This window comes from Lontra canadensis, unplaced genomic scaffold, assembly GCF_010015895.1.
Source record: "Lontra canadensis isolate GAN:19392208 unplaced genomic scaffold, GSC_riverotter_1.0 scaffold105, whole genome shotgun sequence".
Taxonomy (NCBI): domain Eukaryota; kingdom Metazoa; phylum Chordata; class Mammalia; order Carnivora; family Mustelidae; genus Lontra; species Lontra canadensis.
The window spans coordinates 125831-142077 of record NW_022631099.1 but is presented as its reverse complement, the minus strand read 5'-3'; the positions used below and the strand labels follow the sequence as shown (position 1 = coordinate 142077).

Here is a 16247-nt window from a genome sequence, read left to right as displayed (position 1 = left end):
CTCTGAAAAGGATGCGCACAGACGCCAAGGGGGACACGCGGCTCTCCAAGGGGTAAAATCCCTCAGGGAGGGAATGGGTATTGCTAGAGAAGAGGGCCCTGGGCTCCCAAGGAAGGGGTCAGGGTGATGGGATGCCAGCCCAGCAGGTGGAAAGATGCTGCGGGTGGGGTAAGAGGAAGACCAAGCAGCAAGGTGGGTAAAGGAAGCATTTCTAAGAGTCTGGTGGGATCAGCTCAGCTCCTGCTGCTGAGGACGATGGTGGGTCTTTCCCCAGGATGAGCGAGCTTACTGACTGCAATCCCCACCCGGCATTATAGCTTCCAAAGTGCCGCTCAGCCTCTGCCTGGCCCAACACTTTGAGCACTAAAGCTGGGAGCGTATTCAACTGTACTCAGCTCGGTTATTTCCCAGTCACTCTCTGCGTAAGAAGGGGCCCATGTGGTGTGACTCTGTGCCTGCGACCTTCCCTCTGCTCCGGGGCACAGCAGTTTCCTTCCTCCCGGCCTGGGAGAGAGTGTACACAACTTACAACCAGGCGCACAAACTCCAAGGAGAGCCAGGTGCTCTTTTAGAGAAATGGAATGGACCAAGGCTAAAAGAAGGAGAGGTGTACGGGGCATGGCGATTCTAGCCACGCCTGGGAAGTCTCACAGAATCTGCTGTGTCGCCGCATTGCCCGTGCACTGCTGCTCCCCAGAGGCAGGGTTACTAGCCGGTCCAAGGCTAGCAGAATGGAGGTGACCTTCTCAGCCTCCCTCACTGCCAGAAGTGGCCATGAGTGACTTTTGGAGGAGATGTGGGTGGACGCGGTGGGAGTTCTGGTAATGGCCCTACAGAAAGCGGGTGCGCCTCCCCCGTCTCTTTGACTTCCCGCTGGCTGGCTGTGCACATGCTGAGCCATTCTGGACAAGGGCAGTAGCCCAGGATGGCGCGGTAATGTCACAGAAGGAGTCTGGACACCAACACCAGGCGTGCCAAGTCAGCCCTGGGCTGTTAATGCCCAAACTGTCAAATGAGAGAAAAATAAGCACCTTTCATCTTTAAACCACTGTTCTTTGGGGACAGAAATGCCCTTCACTATACCTATATTCTAGCAAATACTGGGGGCTGGGGTGGGGGAGCTGTGACACATATCCAGCTGGTGACTGCCATCTCGTAGGAGACAGCAAATTTTTCTGCTAAGGGTCAGACTATAAGTCGTTTCCCTTTGCAGCCACGTGGTCTCTGTTGCAATTATTCAGCTCCACCACAACAGAACATAAGCAGCTGCAGGAAATACATGAATGAAAAAGCTGAGTTCTAATAAAACTTTATTTATAAAAACAGACAACAAATTTCTGTAGGCTGCAGTCTCCTGACCCCGACTGTCTAGGAATGTGGCTAATATTTGGCAAGATCAGTTTTTTGTTGTTGTTTTTTTTTTTTGAGAGAGGGCACACGAATGTGTGGGGGAGGGGCAGAGAGCGAGGGAGGGAGAAGGGCCCAACTCAGTGCTCCATCTCATGACCCTGAGATGAAATCAAGAGTCAGAGGCTTAACTGACTGAGCCACCCAGGCAACACCCACCTCCCCTTTTTTTAAAACAAAGTTTGGAAACAACTTTTTGGTGATGTTTCCAGATTTTAAAAAAACCCCTTATAAGTCAAGCAGAACACATGTGGGGTTGAAGTGTGAACGTGGGCTGCTGGCTGCTAGTTTTCAAGACCCATGTGAGGTCCCAAGGGGTGCAGAACAGAAGCTGAGCTGGTCCCGGCCAAGGTTCAATCTCACCCCCGCTGCCTACAGGAGGGCCCTGGTTTGTGAGACCTTCACCGTCCATCCTTTGGCTTTTGGGGCTCCTGATCTGGGCAGGGGAAAACAATCCTGCTGATTTTCTGGGGGTGGAGCTGAGGTCTCTTGAGGTACAAGGGATAAATGAGAAGAAAATGCTTTTGCAAACTCCAGAGCACTATAAATATTAGATGCAAAATGCCACAGGACTGAAGTCTTTGTTTTTTTGGCAGACAAACTGGCTGAGGAAGCAGGGCCGGGAAGAAAGGCATTAAATAAACCCTGAGCCCCAAAGCTCTTAGGGCTGGGGCATTTCTAATATTCTGTAACTGGATCCTTTTAACTTTGGGCTGCTTGCAAGGTTACCACATGAGTCTCTTTCTTCTGCTTTTGAAAAGACACCAAACGCAAATGGGCTGCACAGAGGGACAAATCGATGCTGTGAAAGTTCTGGATGCGGAGATGGGATCTTGCTGAACTGAGAACTGTGGGAAAGCAGACGAGGAAGGGGGGGGGGCATAGTGACACACGAAGGAGGCATCTCGTGCTGGAAGCAGAGAGAGCTGGGAGAAAGGCCCTCCTCCCACTTGCCCCCAGAGTGGGGGAAAGCTGGATTTGGGTTTCTATAGCAGACATCTGTTTTATTTTTCTGCCCAGCATCCACACTCCTGTTTTTGGTAACTGCCTTCTGAAGTACCTATTCAAGTGACACTGTTTCTGGCTCCCAGCTCCTGGGCTAGGCACCTGATCTGGGTTTGGCCAATCAGGGTGTCCCCCTTCCCCTGGCCACTAGGGTTGGCCAATCAGGGTGTCATCCCTCCCCTAGCCTCTGTGATTGGGTAAGACAGGGGCATATGACCCTCACTAAGCCAATGAAAGCCTCCCCTGACACTTTTGCTGGAGCACAGGGAAGAGGCTCTCTCTTTCAACCAGGGTCACTACACTGGTGGGGCGGGGGGGGGACCTGGGAGGGCCACCTTGACATCACAAGGCAGAACCTTCCTGAGAATAAAGCTAACCCAAATGAGAGAAAATCCAAGAAGCAGAATGATGGGTTGTGGTGACAATGTTTGACTCCTGGGACTCAGCTAAATTTGCCTGAACTAATTGCAATTATATTTCTCAGTGCTGGAAAAGGGAGACGGTAATCCAAATTTCACTTTGTTCTCATTTTCTGCTTACTTCAAGCCCAAGGCCAAAGAGTCCTCTGTTCATTCAGATCTTTTTCAGGCACCCAATACCTGCCTGGCACTGTTCTTGGACAGGAGGATACAACAGTGAACACAATAGGTAAGAAATAAATTCAAAATACCGGAGACAATTTCAAGGGGATGATAAATCCTACAAAGGACATAGAGCAGGGTATTGTGGTAGAGAGTGACAGGGTTGGTTGGGGAGGCTAATTCATGCAGGGAGGTTGGGGAAGCAGTGGGGATGTTAGAGACAGATGGTGAATGATAACAAAAAACAAGCTATGTGAGTAGCGCTCTAAGCAGATGCGACCGCAAGTGCTAAGGTCCTGGGGCAAGTGTGAGCTTGGGATATTTGAGTAACAGCAAAGAGGCCAGGCAGTCTGAGTGTTGTTAGAAAGAAAGAGAGGTAGGAGATGGGCACAGAGAGGGTTGCTGAGCAAAGCCTTGGTAGCTTTAGCAAGAGCTGAGCTTAGAGGACATCAGGCAGCTGGTAGAGGGTCTCGTGCCGGGAGTGACCTGATTAGAATGGCATTTTTCAAAGCTTCTTCTTGGTGCCTGGTGGAGGAGAGGAATGGCTAACCACGGGGGAGAAGCAAGGATGAGCAAATAACCAGAGTGAAGGCCTAGGACTGCTCTTACCTGTTTGTGGCAAGCTCATTGCCCTCGAGGAAGGCTGAGCTGTCAGAGGTATGGAGGGCGGGCTGCTTGGGCCTCACATTACATGCTGCCCTTGATCCTTGGGAGGGTCATGCATCTCCAGGAAATGAAGCTGAGTCAACATCAGGAAGGGCGGTATTTGGAAATCTTTCTGTCTCCTTTTAAGCATGGTTTTGTCCAGAAGGACGGAATGGGTGGGAGGGCTGGGGGAGTGAAGAGAAAACCCACAACACGCTCTTGGAACAAGGCCTGGGGAGACTATCGTCATTGGATATTTAATTATCACCTTGGAGGAAGGTGACACTAAGCTGATCCTTTGAAGGGCAACTCTCATTTCCATGTCCATTTCTGTGACAAATATTTTGTAAAGCTCCTTTATTTTCCTAAAAGAAAACTGCAAGTAACAAAAACTACCTAGGCACATTTTTTCCTCCAAGAAATCAATACAATGCCCTAATTACAGCCTACAAGAAGAAGAAAATGAAGGCAATTTATAACAAAGAAAAATTTCTGTATGAACTTCCAAGCCCATCCATCAAGGAAACACGATGGAGTAGTCAGGTGGCACCTAGACACGGATTCAGAGACATGTGAGCCACAGATGCGGCTGGGTGGGCCGGCGGCACTCGCAAGCCAAGAGCTTCTAGTGGCTCTGCCCTCAGCTCGGAGACTTTCAGGAATGTGGGATAACTCCTGGAAAAACTTGGCACTCAAGTATGATATTCCTTCCACTTACTGATCACTTACATTCCTGGAAAGTTCAGAGGATCCTAACACCGTGCAGAATGCCTGTGGTGGTTATGCATAAAATGGACTTAGGGTCAAGGCTCAGATCACAATACATGTCAAAGAATCCATTCATATAATGATCTGGTGGAAGACTTGGAAGCCGCGTTGAACAAAAGAACTGGGGAGCCCCTGCGCACAACAGGCCACAGAAAGTCCCTGGTTCCCCACCCTCGGACACCAGCAGCATCCCCAACGTGGACAACCACCAGAAACACTTCCATAGATTTTGGCCCCTAGGGGGCAGTATGTTCCCTTGGGAACCACTGGTTAGAAAAGTTTGCTAACCAGTGGCCTGTGGGCTGAATCCATCCCACAGGTGTGTTTGCTTTGGGTCGGCCTGGTGTTTTTATTTATTTTTTTAAAAGCAGAGCAAACAGTCTGCATTCGAAATCTGGACAATTTGACATGGAAGTCTGGGTGTCACACTTCTGACAGATGAGGAGATCTGGCACCTCTGGGCCCATCTATCATCCAATGGGCACCTCAGCCTGGGCTGTAGGGCACTGCCCCCTTCCCCGCCTGGCCCCTCTGGGCGCTGGGGTTTGGTTTCTCTGGGGAGGAAGGGGCTCACGCAGGCACGGCGGACAGCGGACCCCTAGGTGGCCTTGGGAGGGCTGATACAGAGAGGGGCCCGGTTTCCCTTTCTTGGCTGAGAGCCCTCTCCCCATGACGGCACAGACGCCATTCTGCAGGAAGTGACCGGCTGGCCACAGGTGGGGGTGTGTGTGGGGGGTGTGTGTGTGTGTGTGTGTGCGCGCGCATGCGCGTGCATGCCAGGTGCTCAGAGGAGGACCTGGCTGTGGACAGATGGGACCCACAGGCCCCAGGCTGGAGCCCCCCCTGGTAGCTGCCCTGTGCTCCTGAAGCCCTGACCCGTGGTCTAGCCTCAAGAAGGCCTGGGAAGAAGGCCTGGAGAGGCAAAGGAACCAGTTCATGGAGCTCGGGCCTGAGCGGAAATACCGCAGGAAAGAGGGGAGGCGCCCACCTCACATTAAGGATTAAGGAAGAGGAACCATGGAAAGCGCCTGGCACGATACAGGCTCCATAGGATCAACCTGTAATTCTAAAATGATTGTTGGCATTCTTTTCATCTTCCGAAAGCTCTGTGTGCCCCCTCCAAAATTTTGCTTCAATTACACTCTCCGCCAAGGCTGTCCAAGAGGACAGAAAACATTCTACATCTGAACCATACGCTCTGGCATGCACGTGTGCCCAGTGGGCACTCGAAGCATGCCTAAGGTGACTAAAAAACCGAACTTTTAATTTGACTAATTTTTAATTAAAGTTAGGTAGTTCCCAGTGGCCAGCAGCTACCATGTTGGGCCCAGCAGCTCCAGTGTAGACCCTTCTAGAATGTTCAGGGGAGTTGCAGCTCGCGCCAGGGAGAGACTGCGAAAGGTCACATTTAAAAGCCTGAAAACTCCCTTCAAACCCTTGGCGGCTTGCAGGCAGGCTTTACGCATCCGCCCAACACAGCTTCCAGCTTCTCACTTGCATTTGACTTCCACCATTATTTTAATACCCACTGAAGTGAGACACTCCCTGAGTGAAATAAAAGTTAGAGACCCTGTGAGCGGAACCAAAGCAAGTTCCCCACGGGCTGGGCATCCACTCTTAGGACCATAGTGGATGGCGAAGGGGGAGGCAGCGGGTTTTTCTGAGAGACCCTGAGTATCTTCAGGGTCTGCTCATTTAACACAAGATTCTGCAGCTTTAATGGAGGTTAACGTGTCACTGGGGGGATTAAATTGGGTGGTCCACATGAAAGAACCCAGCTGAGGTGGGTTGAATTTCCTCTCCCAAAATATACGTTCAAATTCTAGTTCCAGGTCTTGTGAACGTGACTTTATTTGGAAATAGGGTCTTTCTAGATGTCGTCAAGTTAAGAAGAGGTCATACTGTATTAGGGCAGGGCCTCATGAGGTGGCTGGTGTCCTTAGAAGAAGAGGGGAATTTGGACATGGACACCCACAGGTGAAGGCCACGTGCAGAGAGGGACCCTTGGAGAGGCGGAGCTGGGAGCAGTGCAGCCGCAAGGCAAGGAACACCGGAGATTTCCAGCAGCCCCCAGAAGCTGGAGGAGACAAGGACGGCAGGGGAATACAGTTGTGCTGTTTGAAGCTACCCAGTTTGGGGTCTTTGTTCCAGCGGCTACAGGAGACCCACACACAGAAAGTCTGGGCTCAAGTGTCACCTGGGGGCAAAGAGGAATGTCCATCCGTTAGCCTGACACCCAGCTTCTGAAAAGTTGGGAAGTGCAATCACATGCCTCCTGTCTTTCCAAGTGGCCCCCTTCTTTTCCAGCCCCAGAGAGCCCCTCTCCCTGATGTGTGGGCACTGGTCACATGACCCTCCAAGGTGGGGTAATAGCCAAGGCACTGGGTAGCTTACGCACATATGTTGTAACTCCACTATACACAGACTGGAAACTGAGGCACAGATGGGGAAACTGAGGCCAGAGGAAGCCAGGTCTCAGCTCATGATTACAGAGTCAGAAGCAGAACCAAGTTCTCTAGACACCTGCACCAATGTTTTACTTGTTTTGAAACGTAAAGATATTGGAGAAGGGGAGTGCCCATGAAATCAGAATTTAAAGAAATTCAGCTTGAAGATGAACCCACGTGGACGTGACCCACGTGTTCCCCTGGGCCAGCCTGGGCCCTGGAGGGCTGCCTGACTCCTGTCAGCATTCTCGGGGTGGGTCTACTTTGCAGGCGGGTGAAAACACTCTGTGGTCACACCCCCAGGCCGGAGAGAGGGGGCAGCTGGTCGAGGGAAGAAGGGAGCTGTGTGTGCATGCGTGTGTGTGCTCATTTGAAGGGAGAGGAAGGGAGCAGGGGGCACAAACAGGAGAGAGGCCAAGCACAGAAAAGGCTGCCATTGTGAAGGCAGGACAGCTGCACCCGGGGCCCCCCGAGGAGGCGCCCACAGGAAGAACCCAAGTCCTTTCTTCTGTGTGTGTGCAGAAGGGCCAAGGAGAACGGGGGAGGGGCTGAGAGTGGGGGAGGAGAGAGAGGGGAGAGGAGAGAGGGGCTTAGAAAAGTGGGGAGGGTGGCGGGGGAGCTGGCTCTGGACGGAACACGCAGACTCCTCTGTTCATCCTGCCGTGATTCCCTAAGCACCTGAGACGGGGCGCGCCCTCTTGCAGGCACGGGGATGGCGGAGGGCACAGCCCAGGCTGTCCCTGCTTCCACGGAGCAGATGTGTCAGAAGGGAGGCAACCAGTGCAACCAGTGGCAGAGCCCATGTTAGTGCTGGAGAGGGCCGGAGAGATGGACAGAGCAGGAGGCAGGCTAGGGAGTCCCGAAGCAGGGGACGGGGACATCCTTTAACCTGGGAGGTTGGACAATAAAAAGGCAGATATATGTTAAGTGGTGACGAGAGCTCTGAAGGAAAATAAGGCAGGGTGAGGGGGTAGAGAGGGGGCAGGAACCTGCTTTCAGATGTGCTTGTCAAGGAAGGCTTCTCTGAGGAGGTGATGATTAAACAAAGATCTGGGGGAAGTCAGTGAACGGGCCATGTAGATGTGTAGGGAAAATGTTTCTAGAAAAGGAAAGAGTAAGCACCAAGTCCCTTGAAGGGGTGCCAGGTGAACCGCTTGAGAAGCAGGAAGGAGTAGCGTAACGGAGTAGCGTAACGGAGTAGCGTAACGGAGGGGGACAACAGGAGGTAAGGTGGTCAGGGGGCGAGGGGTGAAGGGCAGATCATCAGGACCCCGAGATGACTGTGGGGGGGCCCACGGGAGGGCTGCAGGCAGAGGAGAGACAGGACCCCTCCAGCTGCTGAGGCGTGAACAGGGCGTAGCGAGTGGGAAGGGGAGTAGCGCACAGGGAGGGGAGGGCTGTGCTATCCTGGCGAGACGTGGTGGCAGCTCCAGGAAGGTGGGAGTGGGCTCTGGAATATCTTGGAGAGAGAGCTGGCGGGGGTTTGCTGATGACTAGATGTGGAGTGACAGGAAGGAAGAAAAGCAGGGATGACACGAAGGTTCTGGAATCTGGGAGCTGCCAGGGGAGACTGTGGGACATGTTCGGTGAGGGGGGATGCCATCAGGAGGCCGTTCTGCACACGTCAGGTTTGAAATGCGAGGCACACGTCCAGGGGGAGATGTTAAGTAGGCGGCTAGAGGCTGGGGTTCAGGTCCAGTGGGGTGTTCAGGGCAAGAGGCTAAAGGCAGATCAAACAGAGTGGTGAAAAGAGGGAGGGGTGAGGATTCTTTCACAGAAAAGCTGAGGAAGTCACCTGAGCACCAGTCCTCATGTCTGTGCAGTCCTACACACACACACACACACACGCCGGCGGTGAGTCTGGTCGGGATGCCACCATGCCTGAGGCCACCTTCCCGGCCTCTTGTGCGAGAGGCAGCAGGCTCCACCAACGCCTCATGTGCCCTGCCCGGGCCAGCGTCATGGCTCGGAGCCCGTGTCCCAGGTGAGGGCGGCCGCCCAAGGTTGATGGCCAAGTGGTGGCCATCCTTGGCTGACCTCCCCACCCTCCCAGCTTTGTGGCAGCAGAAGAGTGAAAATGATCGGGGGGCTCAAGGCCAAATTTCCAAACAGCTCCAACCAGGGGCCCTGAGATAGTCTGAGCTTGTGATAAGAGGCCTCCACCCACCCACCCCCACCCCTGGGGCTCCTCTGGCACATTCTAGAACACGATGAGGGAGGGCCCGAAAGCTGGCCACCAGTGCCCACACCCCTACAGAAATCTGTACCAGATGGCAGAAGCTGGGCACGGAAACCACCTCAGAACTGCCAGATTCAGATGGTCGCGTGGACCGAGAAAAGTGTCACCCCAACGAGAAGACAATGGGCACTTCTGTCTAATTCACCAGCAAGCGCCAGAAAAGGTGTGCCCCCTCCCCACCAAAGCAGTGTACTAGAAATCTGGGACTGCCACCTCGGTGTGTTTTCCTTCCTTCTCATTCCCACGGTCCTTGATTTCCGCTTTGCTGAAGTGCTCATGGGCAGTAGAGGTGTCCACATGCGTTCCCGCTGCTGATGTGTGGGACTCCCTGCTTCCCCGCATCCCCTCCAAACTTTGGTGTGACGGGGCCTTTGAATATTTGCTGTGGCCACTGTTGCCTTCATTTGCGTTCTGCTGATAACCAGAGAGGTTGGGCACGTGCTGTCAATTTTAACCCGTGCGCACAACTTCTTTCCACCATCCAAGCTGATCTCTCGCGACATTCCTGGGAACGCTGCTCTGGGGCTTGTGGTCCGACGTGCTGCCCCTTGTGAAAATTGTCACCAACATCAGGGCAAACATTGCCTAAGTGCTTACGGTGTGTCACTGCTCTAACATTTCATCCCCACAAAACCATATCAGCTAAGCAACATTCTTATCCCTCCTCGAGGTAATCAAGACGAAGAAGTTAAATAACTTGTCCAAATCCACTCAGTTAGAAAGGGGCAGCATCAGGATTTGAACCCAGGCAGAGTCCTTGCTCTCAACGGCTTTGCGAAGAGCTGGGAGGAGCCTCACTGCCAGAACACTACAGAACTTTGCGCCTCAGGTGTGCAACGCGAGTGAGCACACTCAGGCAGCTGACAAGTGCTAAGAGTTGACTGAGCACCTTTTAAGGTACCTTTTATTAAAACCTGAGGATACAATTCATCCCTTTCAGGGTATTTAGAATTGAGATCCCAGTCCCCAGAGACAGAGGAAGCCAACATACAGAAATACCCAAGAACAGACCTTCTTCAACTTCACATCTCACACTTCGTCCTTTGTCCGTGTCTACTGCAAGCACGGGGTAGCAGAAAGTAAGATGTCTGCCAAATGAAAACACGGATCTTGTAAAAGACTCCAGGCTTGGGGAAATTAATTAAAGGGATGCTAGAGGAGAGCTCGAGGCACATGCAAATCCACTGACAAACACTGTTCTGTTCCGTGAGGTAATTGAAGAAGCCACTGGAAAGGATGAGGAGGTAGTAAGTACTACATGGCGGGGGGTGGGGGGAGATTCAGAAGTCAGAGGAGTCAGAGAGGCCCTTGGGGAGATGGAGCAAATCCCTAATGCTTCTGCAAAAATGACCTGTTACGGTTTTGCTGTGTGAACTGCACGTTCAGTAAAGGATATCACATTGTGTTGTCGCTTCAGTTTGTTGGACAAGTCACACCCCACCTCTAACTGTCTCTTCACCAACCCATTAGGTTAAAGAATGAACCCATTAGTCACCATCACAACATAACATTTGTTGCCATGAGATACGACATCAAATAAGGTTATTTTAAAAATTTTGTAGTTTCCTTTTTTTTCCCCCAAGATAAAAGGCCCAACTAAATGCACTAAAAGCACTATTTACATGAAATGCTGGTCCACTGTTGGTCCACTTAAGGAATGTTTTTCTGGTTCCAGTCTTGTACATTTCAGGCTGATCTCTTGTACTCAAAAGGGGTCACACACACAAGTGGTTGTGAACCATTACTAGAGTTTGATAATATTCCCTCAGTATCCGCTGTCTTCTTCTCCTGCAGAAAGGAATTTCTAGTTGGAAAAATGGTCATCCAGAATGGAGACTCCATTTCTTGGGCTCCCCTACAGTGACTCATTTCTCATCAATGAAGTACAAGGAGAAATGGAAAGCAGCTGAATCTCTCATCAATTTAGGAACACTAAAATACATAAAGCAAATACTAACAGACCTAAAGGGAGAGACAGACAACAATACAATGATAGCAGGGGACTTTAATACCCTACTTTCATCAACGGATAGATCATCTAGGCAGATAATTGTAAGAAAACATTGGCCTTAAATGACATGGTAGACCAGATGGACTTAACATTTACAGAACATTCCATTCCCAAGTAACAGAACACACATTCTTCCCAAGTGCACATGGAACATTCTCCAGGACAGATCATACGTGGGACCACAAAACAAGTTTAATACATTTAAGAAAACCGAAATCATATTAAGCATATTTTCCAACCGCAATGTATGAAACTAGAAATCAATCACAATAAGAAAACTGGAAAATTCACAAATACGGGGAGAGTTGACAACATGCTATTGAATAAGCACTGGGCCAAACAAGAAATCAAGAGATATTTTTAAAAAATATCCTGAGACAAATGAAAATGGAAAGAATACATCCCAAAGCTTATGGGATGCAGCAAAAGCAGTTCTAAGAGGGAAGTTCATAGCGATAAACGCCTGCATCAAGGGACAAGAAAAATCTCAAATACACTACCTAACTTTACACCTCAAGGAACTAGGAAAAGAAGAACAAAGCCAGAAATTAGTAGAAGGGAGAAAATAACAAAGATTATAATGAAAATAAATGAAATAGAGACTAAAACAGTAGAAAAGATCAAAGAAGCTAAGAGCTGGTTCTTTGAAAAGAACCACCAAATTGACAAATCTTTAGCTAGACTCACCAAGAAAAATAGGGAGGACTCAAAAAAACCCCAGAAATGAGAGGTGACAAATCCTTTGTTACAAACAAAGGATCATGAGGCTACTATGAGGAATTATGTACCCACAAATTGGACAGCATGGAAGAAATGGATAAATTCCTAGAAACATACAACTTACCAAGACTGAATCATGAGCAATTAGAAAACAAATAGACCATTTACTAGTAAGGAGACTGAACCAGTAATCTAAAACCTCTCAAAAAACAAAAGTCCAGGACCAGAGGGCTTCACTGGTACAAACATTTACAGAAGAATTAAGGGTGCCTGGGTGGCTCAGTTGGTTAAGCATCTGCCTTTGGCTTGGGTTTGATCTCAGGGTCCTGGAATCGAGTCCCACATCAGTCTCCTTGATCATCAGGGAGTCTGCTTCTCCCTCTCCCTCTGTCTGCCACTCCCCCCGACCGTGCTCTCGCTCTTAAATAAATAAACGAAATATTAAAAAAAAAAGAATTAATATCCACCCTTCTCAAGTTCCTACAAAAAAAAGAGGAGAAAACACTGTTAGACTCATTCTATGAGGCCAGCGCTACCCCAATACCATAACCAGACAAGGACACCACAAGAAAAGGAGATTATAGGCCAATATCCCTAATGAATAGAGATGAAAAAACCCTTGACAACATATGAGCAAACTGAAGCCAACAATACAGGAAGAGGATTACACCCCATGATCAGGTGGGACTGACTCACGGATGCAAGAATGGTTTCCATTGGCGAGTTAATCTATGTGAGGCACCACATGAACACAATGAAGGTTAAAAACCATATGATCCTCTCAATAGACACAGAAAAGATATTGGCAAAACCCAACATCTGTTTATGATAAAACCTCTCAACAAAGTGGGTACAAAGGAATGTACCTCAACATAACAGAGACCCTATGAGACAAACCCACAGCTGACATCACACTCAGCAGCAAAAAAACCCCTGAAATCCTCTCCTCCAATATCAGACCTAAAGTTTTCTACATAGATCTTGTAATCAGATGTTCCAAAGGTGGAGTATGAGCTACGCTCCGCCTTCAGACAGATTTTGCTTGACCCCTATGGTACATTTAAAAAAAAAATTGAGTTTGGCAACATTTTTTTTTTTTTAATATCAGCAGATTTCAGCTAAAAATTCAGGTTACAAATATTTGAAGGTTGGTACCTGTGAGCACATATGGCCATAATTATCTGGACCTGAGAGGCAGATGCCCCTTCCAGCAGGAGCCCTTTGGTCTGCTGTGGGACCATTTACCTGCAGGTTCCCTACAACCACCTGGGGGGGAGGGTGTCCGTGGTTAACTCTGACACCTGTGGCTTTCTGCAGATACCCAGGAACCAAGAGGCTTATGTGTATAAGATAGAGGCCTTCCTAGTTCTCTCCGGAGGAGCCACTGTCTGGGTGACTGTTGCAGGAGAATCAATCTGTAAGGAGACACACCTTCCTCTTGCTCCCCACCCCCAATGTGCACCACCAGCCACATGTGTATCTGAGGGAAGCCCCCCCCCCCCGCCCCCGCAATCCCCAGCTTGGAAGGCTGCTTCATTTCTGAACTGAGTTGAGGGAGGCAACCATCCTTCCCTCCTGTCACTCCCATCACACATGCCTCTTGTCTCGTGGACACAACTTCCCCGGGGTAGCAATATCTCCGGCACGATGTCTGATTTCATGACTATGTTGGTTCCTTACCCAAGGTGTGGAGAATTCACTTCTTAATAATTCAATCGAATTGAGTTTGGAAGATTTTGCAGTGGGGCTGGAGAGAAGGGTTTTCATTATGTCTTTGCCCCAGGCCTGGCAGGTGAGCCTTGGGAACCAACCAAGGTACCTCCCACAAGATAGACAGGAAACGCCACTTGCTCTGTATCCAACCCCCCACCCCACACCCCCCCAAACACCAGGATAGGATCCCGCAGCACTGACCACCAGAGAGATTGGAGCCTGCTGGGTAGTGCAGAGAGCAAGTGTAGACAAACCATCCCTGTCAACCTGGGCCAGTCTGCAGGGTGGCCATACAGTCCCACATATGCTTCTTTCCATTTTCCACACCAATTTTCATCCCCACCCCAATGTTCTTCTGGAACCTTCTTCCATACTGACAGTCTGAAGTCAACAAATCAGTCCCCAACATAACCCACGGTAAACGCAAATCATGCATGAGTACTTCTAGCCTCTCTCTGTATTATATTTCATATTTTAAATGGACTCATAAAAAAATTCAAATTCCTTTGGAAAAATCAGTTTTTCCCTACTATAGGCAAATCGTTTTGTACTTTTTAAATGCAAAATGCACAACTTTTAAGTTAAAATGAAGTTGTCCGTGGGCTATCATCTAAAATCATCTAAAATCCCGGCAGGATCCGGACCCCAAACTGGAGCGAGGTCAAGGCACCCGGCACCACTTCCAACGAATGCTCCCTGCCCGCCGGCCCGCCCACAGCCTCCAGGCGCCCCTTACCTGTCCGGTAGCCCGTGCTGTTGAGGTACACGGCGAAGGTGCGGCTCTCGTGCTGTGTCTGCCAGGAGGGCGAGGAGCAGTTCTCGTTGTTGGTGTAGGTGTTGTGGTTGTGGACGTACTTGCCGGTGAGGATGGAGGAGCGCGAGGGGCAGCACATGGGCGTGGTCACGAAGGCGTTGACGAAGTGCGCCCCGCCCTGCCCCATGATGCGCCGCGTCTTGTTCATCACCTGCATGGACCCTGCAAATCAGGAGCCAAGGTGAGGTGCGGCCGGCCAGCTCCTAACTAGTGCCCCCGCGGGGCCACAAGGCATGGGTAGTTCTCAACAGGGCGGCTCCCCCATCCCTGGGGAAGGGGGTACATTTCAGAAATCTCTGGGGACGGATGGGGGCGGGTGCCACGGTCACGTGTGGGCTGGGGCCAGCAAGGAACGTCTGGGCAAGAAATTTCCTGGGTCTGCAGTCCCACTGGGTGGTCATGGGGAGCGGGTGAACAGCTGTTTGTCAAGGATCCAAGCCTCGAGTGGAACTTTGTTTTACATAGAAACAGAACATCTTTTTTTTTTTTTTTTTTTTGCAGGCTATTAATTGCCGGGGATTTCCTTTTTTTTTTTTTTTTTTGGAAAGCAACCACTATGTAAACCCAGGGAAGATTATACTTTGTTTTGTTTGGAACTTTCCCAAGAACTGTTCACTTTTACTGAAATCCGGTCATGCCAGCCTGCTGGGCTCACCTTCTCCCTGCACACTTCTTGGCCAAGTGCTCTGCTCCTTTGTCCACATGGTCCTACTTTGGAATCCACTTTCCCCTCTCTCCCCAGATTCAACCCACCAGCCAAGGCACACCTCTTCTAGTGATCACTCTGGCTTCTGATTCCCTTGAGCCTTTATTATGCATGCAGCCTGTGTTACTGGGACTTAATTATACACCACCAGGTAGTGTGGCTTCATTCATGCCTTTTCTTGCTTCTCAATGAAGCTGTAGCAGCGAAAGGCACTTAGGAAGGAAAGGAAACTACCGTGTTCTAGAAGCCGTACTGTGCACAGGTGTTTTCATGGTCACTGCCCTGCTGAGGGCCCCATGAGGGCAAAGGCTATGTGCCTTGCTCAGTGCTCAATCCTCAATGCCCCCATGGTGTGTGCTACACAGTAGGCACTCAATAAATGGTTGCAGGGTAGATGCGTAATACTATGGCTGGTATCTGAATATTTAGTGGGTTTAGGGAAATAGTCAATGGAAGTCATTTTCTTCTTCCTTTTTGTGGTCACCTTCAGGAGCTTTCCTTTTCCTTAAAGTTCTTAGGGTCTGTCGTGGCTTGAGGGGTGCAAACACTTGCCCTCCCCCACATGTCCACATCATAACCCTCAGAACCTGGGAATGTGATCTTACTTGGAAAAAGGGTCTTTGCAGATATAGTTAAGGATCTAGGGATGATCTTGTTCTGGATTACCTGGGTGGGCCCTAAATCCAGTGACAGGTGTTTTGTAAGAGAGAGAACGGAGAAGACACACAGTCACGGAGGGGATGGTCACATGAAGTCGGTGGCGGGGTCTACCAGGCATCTGAAGTTTCTGTGGGAGAGCTGCCGACCCAGTCACCAACAGCCCCTCAGAGACTCAAGGACAACTAATCAGACCCACCTCAGCCCTCTGTTCCTACCAGGAAGAATGAAAAGGAGATTTATATGGCTCTTTTTATCCCATCTTTCTGCCAAATAGGGATGGAAACAGAGTTAGAGTTTCCCTGAGGCAAACATAGATCATATCTCCTCACTGTTTAAAATCACTGGATAGCTTCCCATGGCACTCGGAAGAAAAACTGAATTCCTTACCACGGCCCAAGACTCTTCTAGACTTGCCCCTGCTGCCAACCCACCTCTTGTGCTCCTTTGAGCTCATTTCTCTCCTCCCCTTTGCTTACCTGGCTATACTGGCCTCCTGACGGTTTCTCAAATGCTCTAATCTCATCCTTGCCC

At 50.1% G+C, this 16247-nt stretch overlaps 1 protein-coding gene across 1 annotated transcript in view; it reads right to left on the bottom strand.

The window, feature by feature from the left end:
• SULF2 (sulfatase 2) overlaps positions 1 to 16247 on the bottom strand; it is a 111033-nt gene that overhangs the window by 52337 nt on the left and 42449 nt on the right. The window contains exon 3 of the mRNA XM_032838695.1: positions 14273 to 14512. Within this exon, the coding sequence (XP_032694586.1) occupies positions 14273 to 14512 (240 nt within the window). The remainder of the gene's footprint in view (positions 1 to 14272; positions 14513 to 16247) is intronic.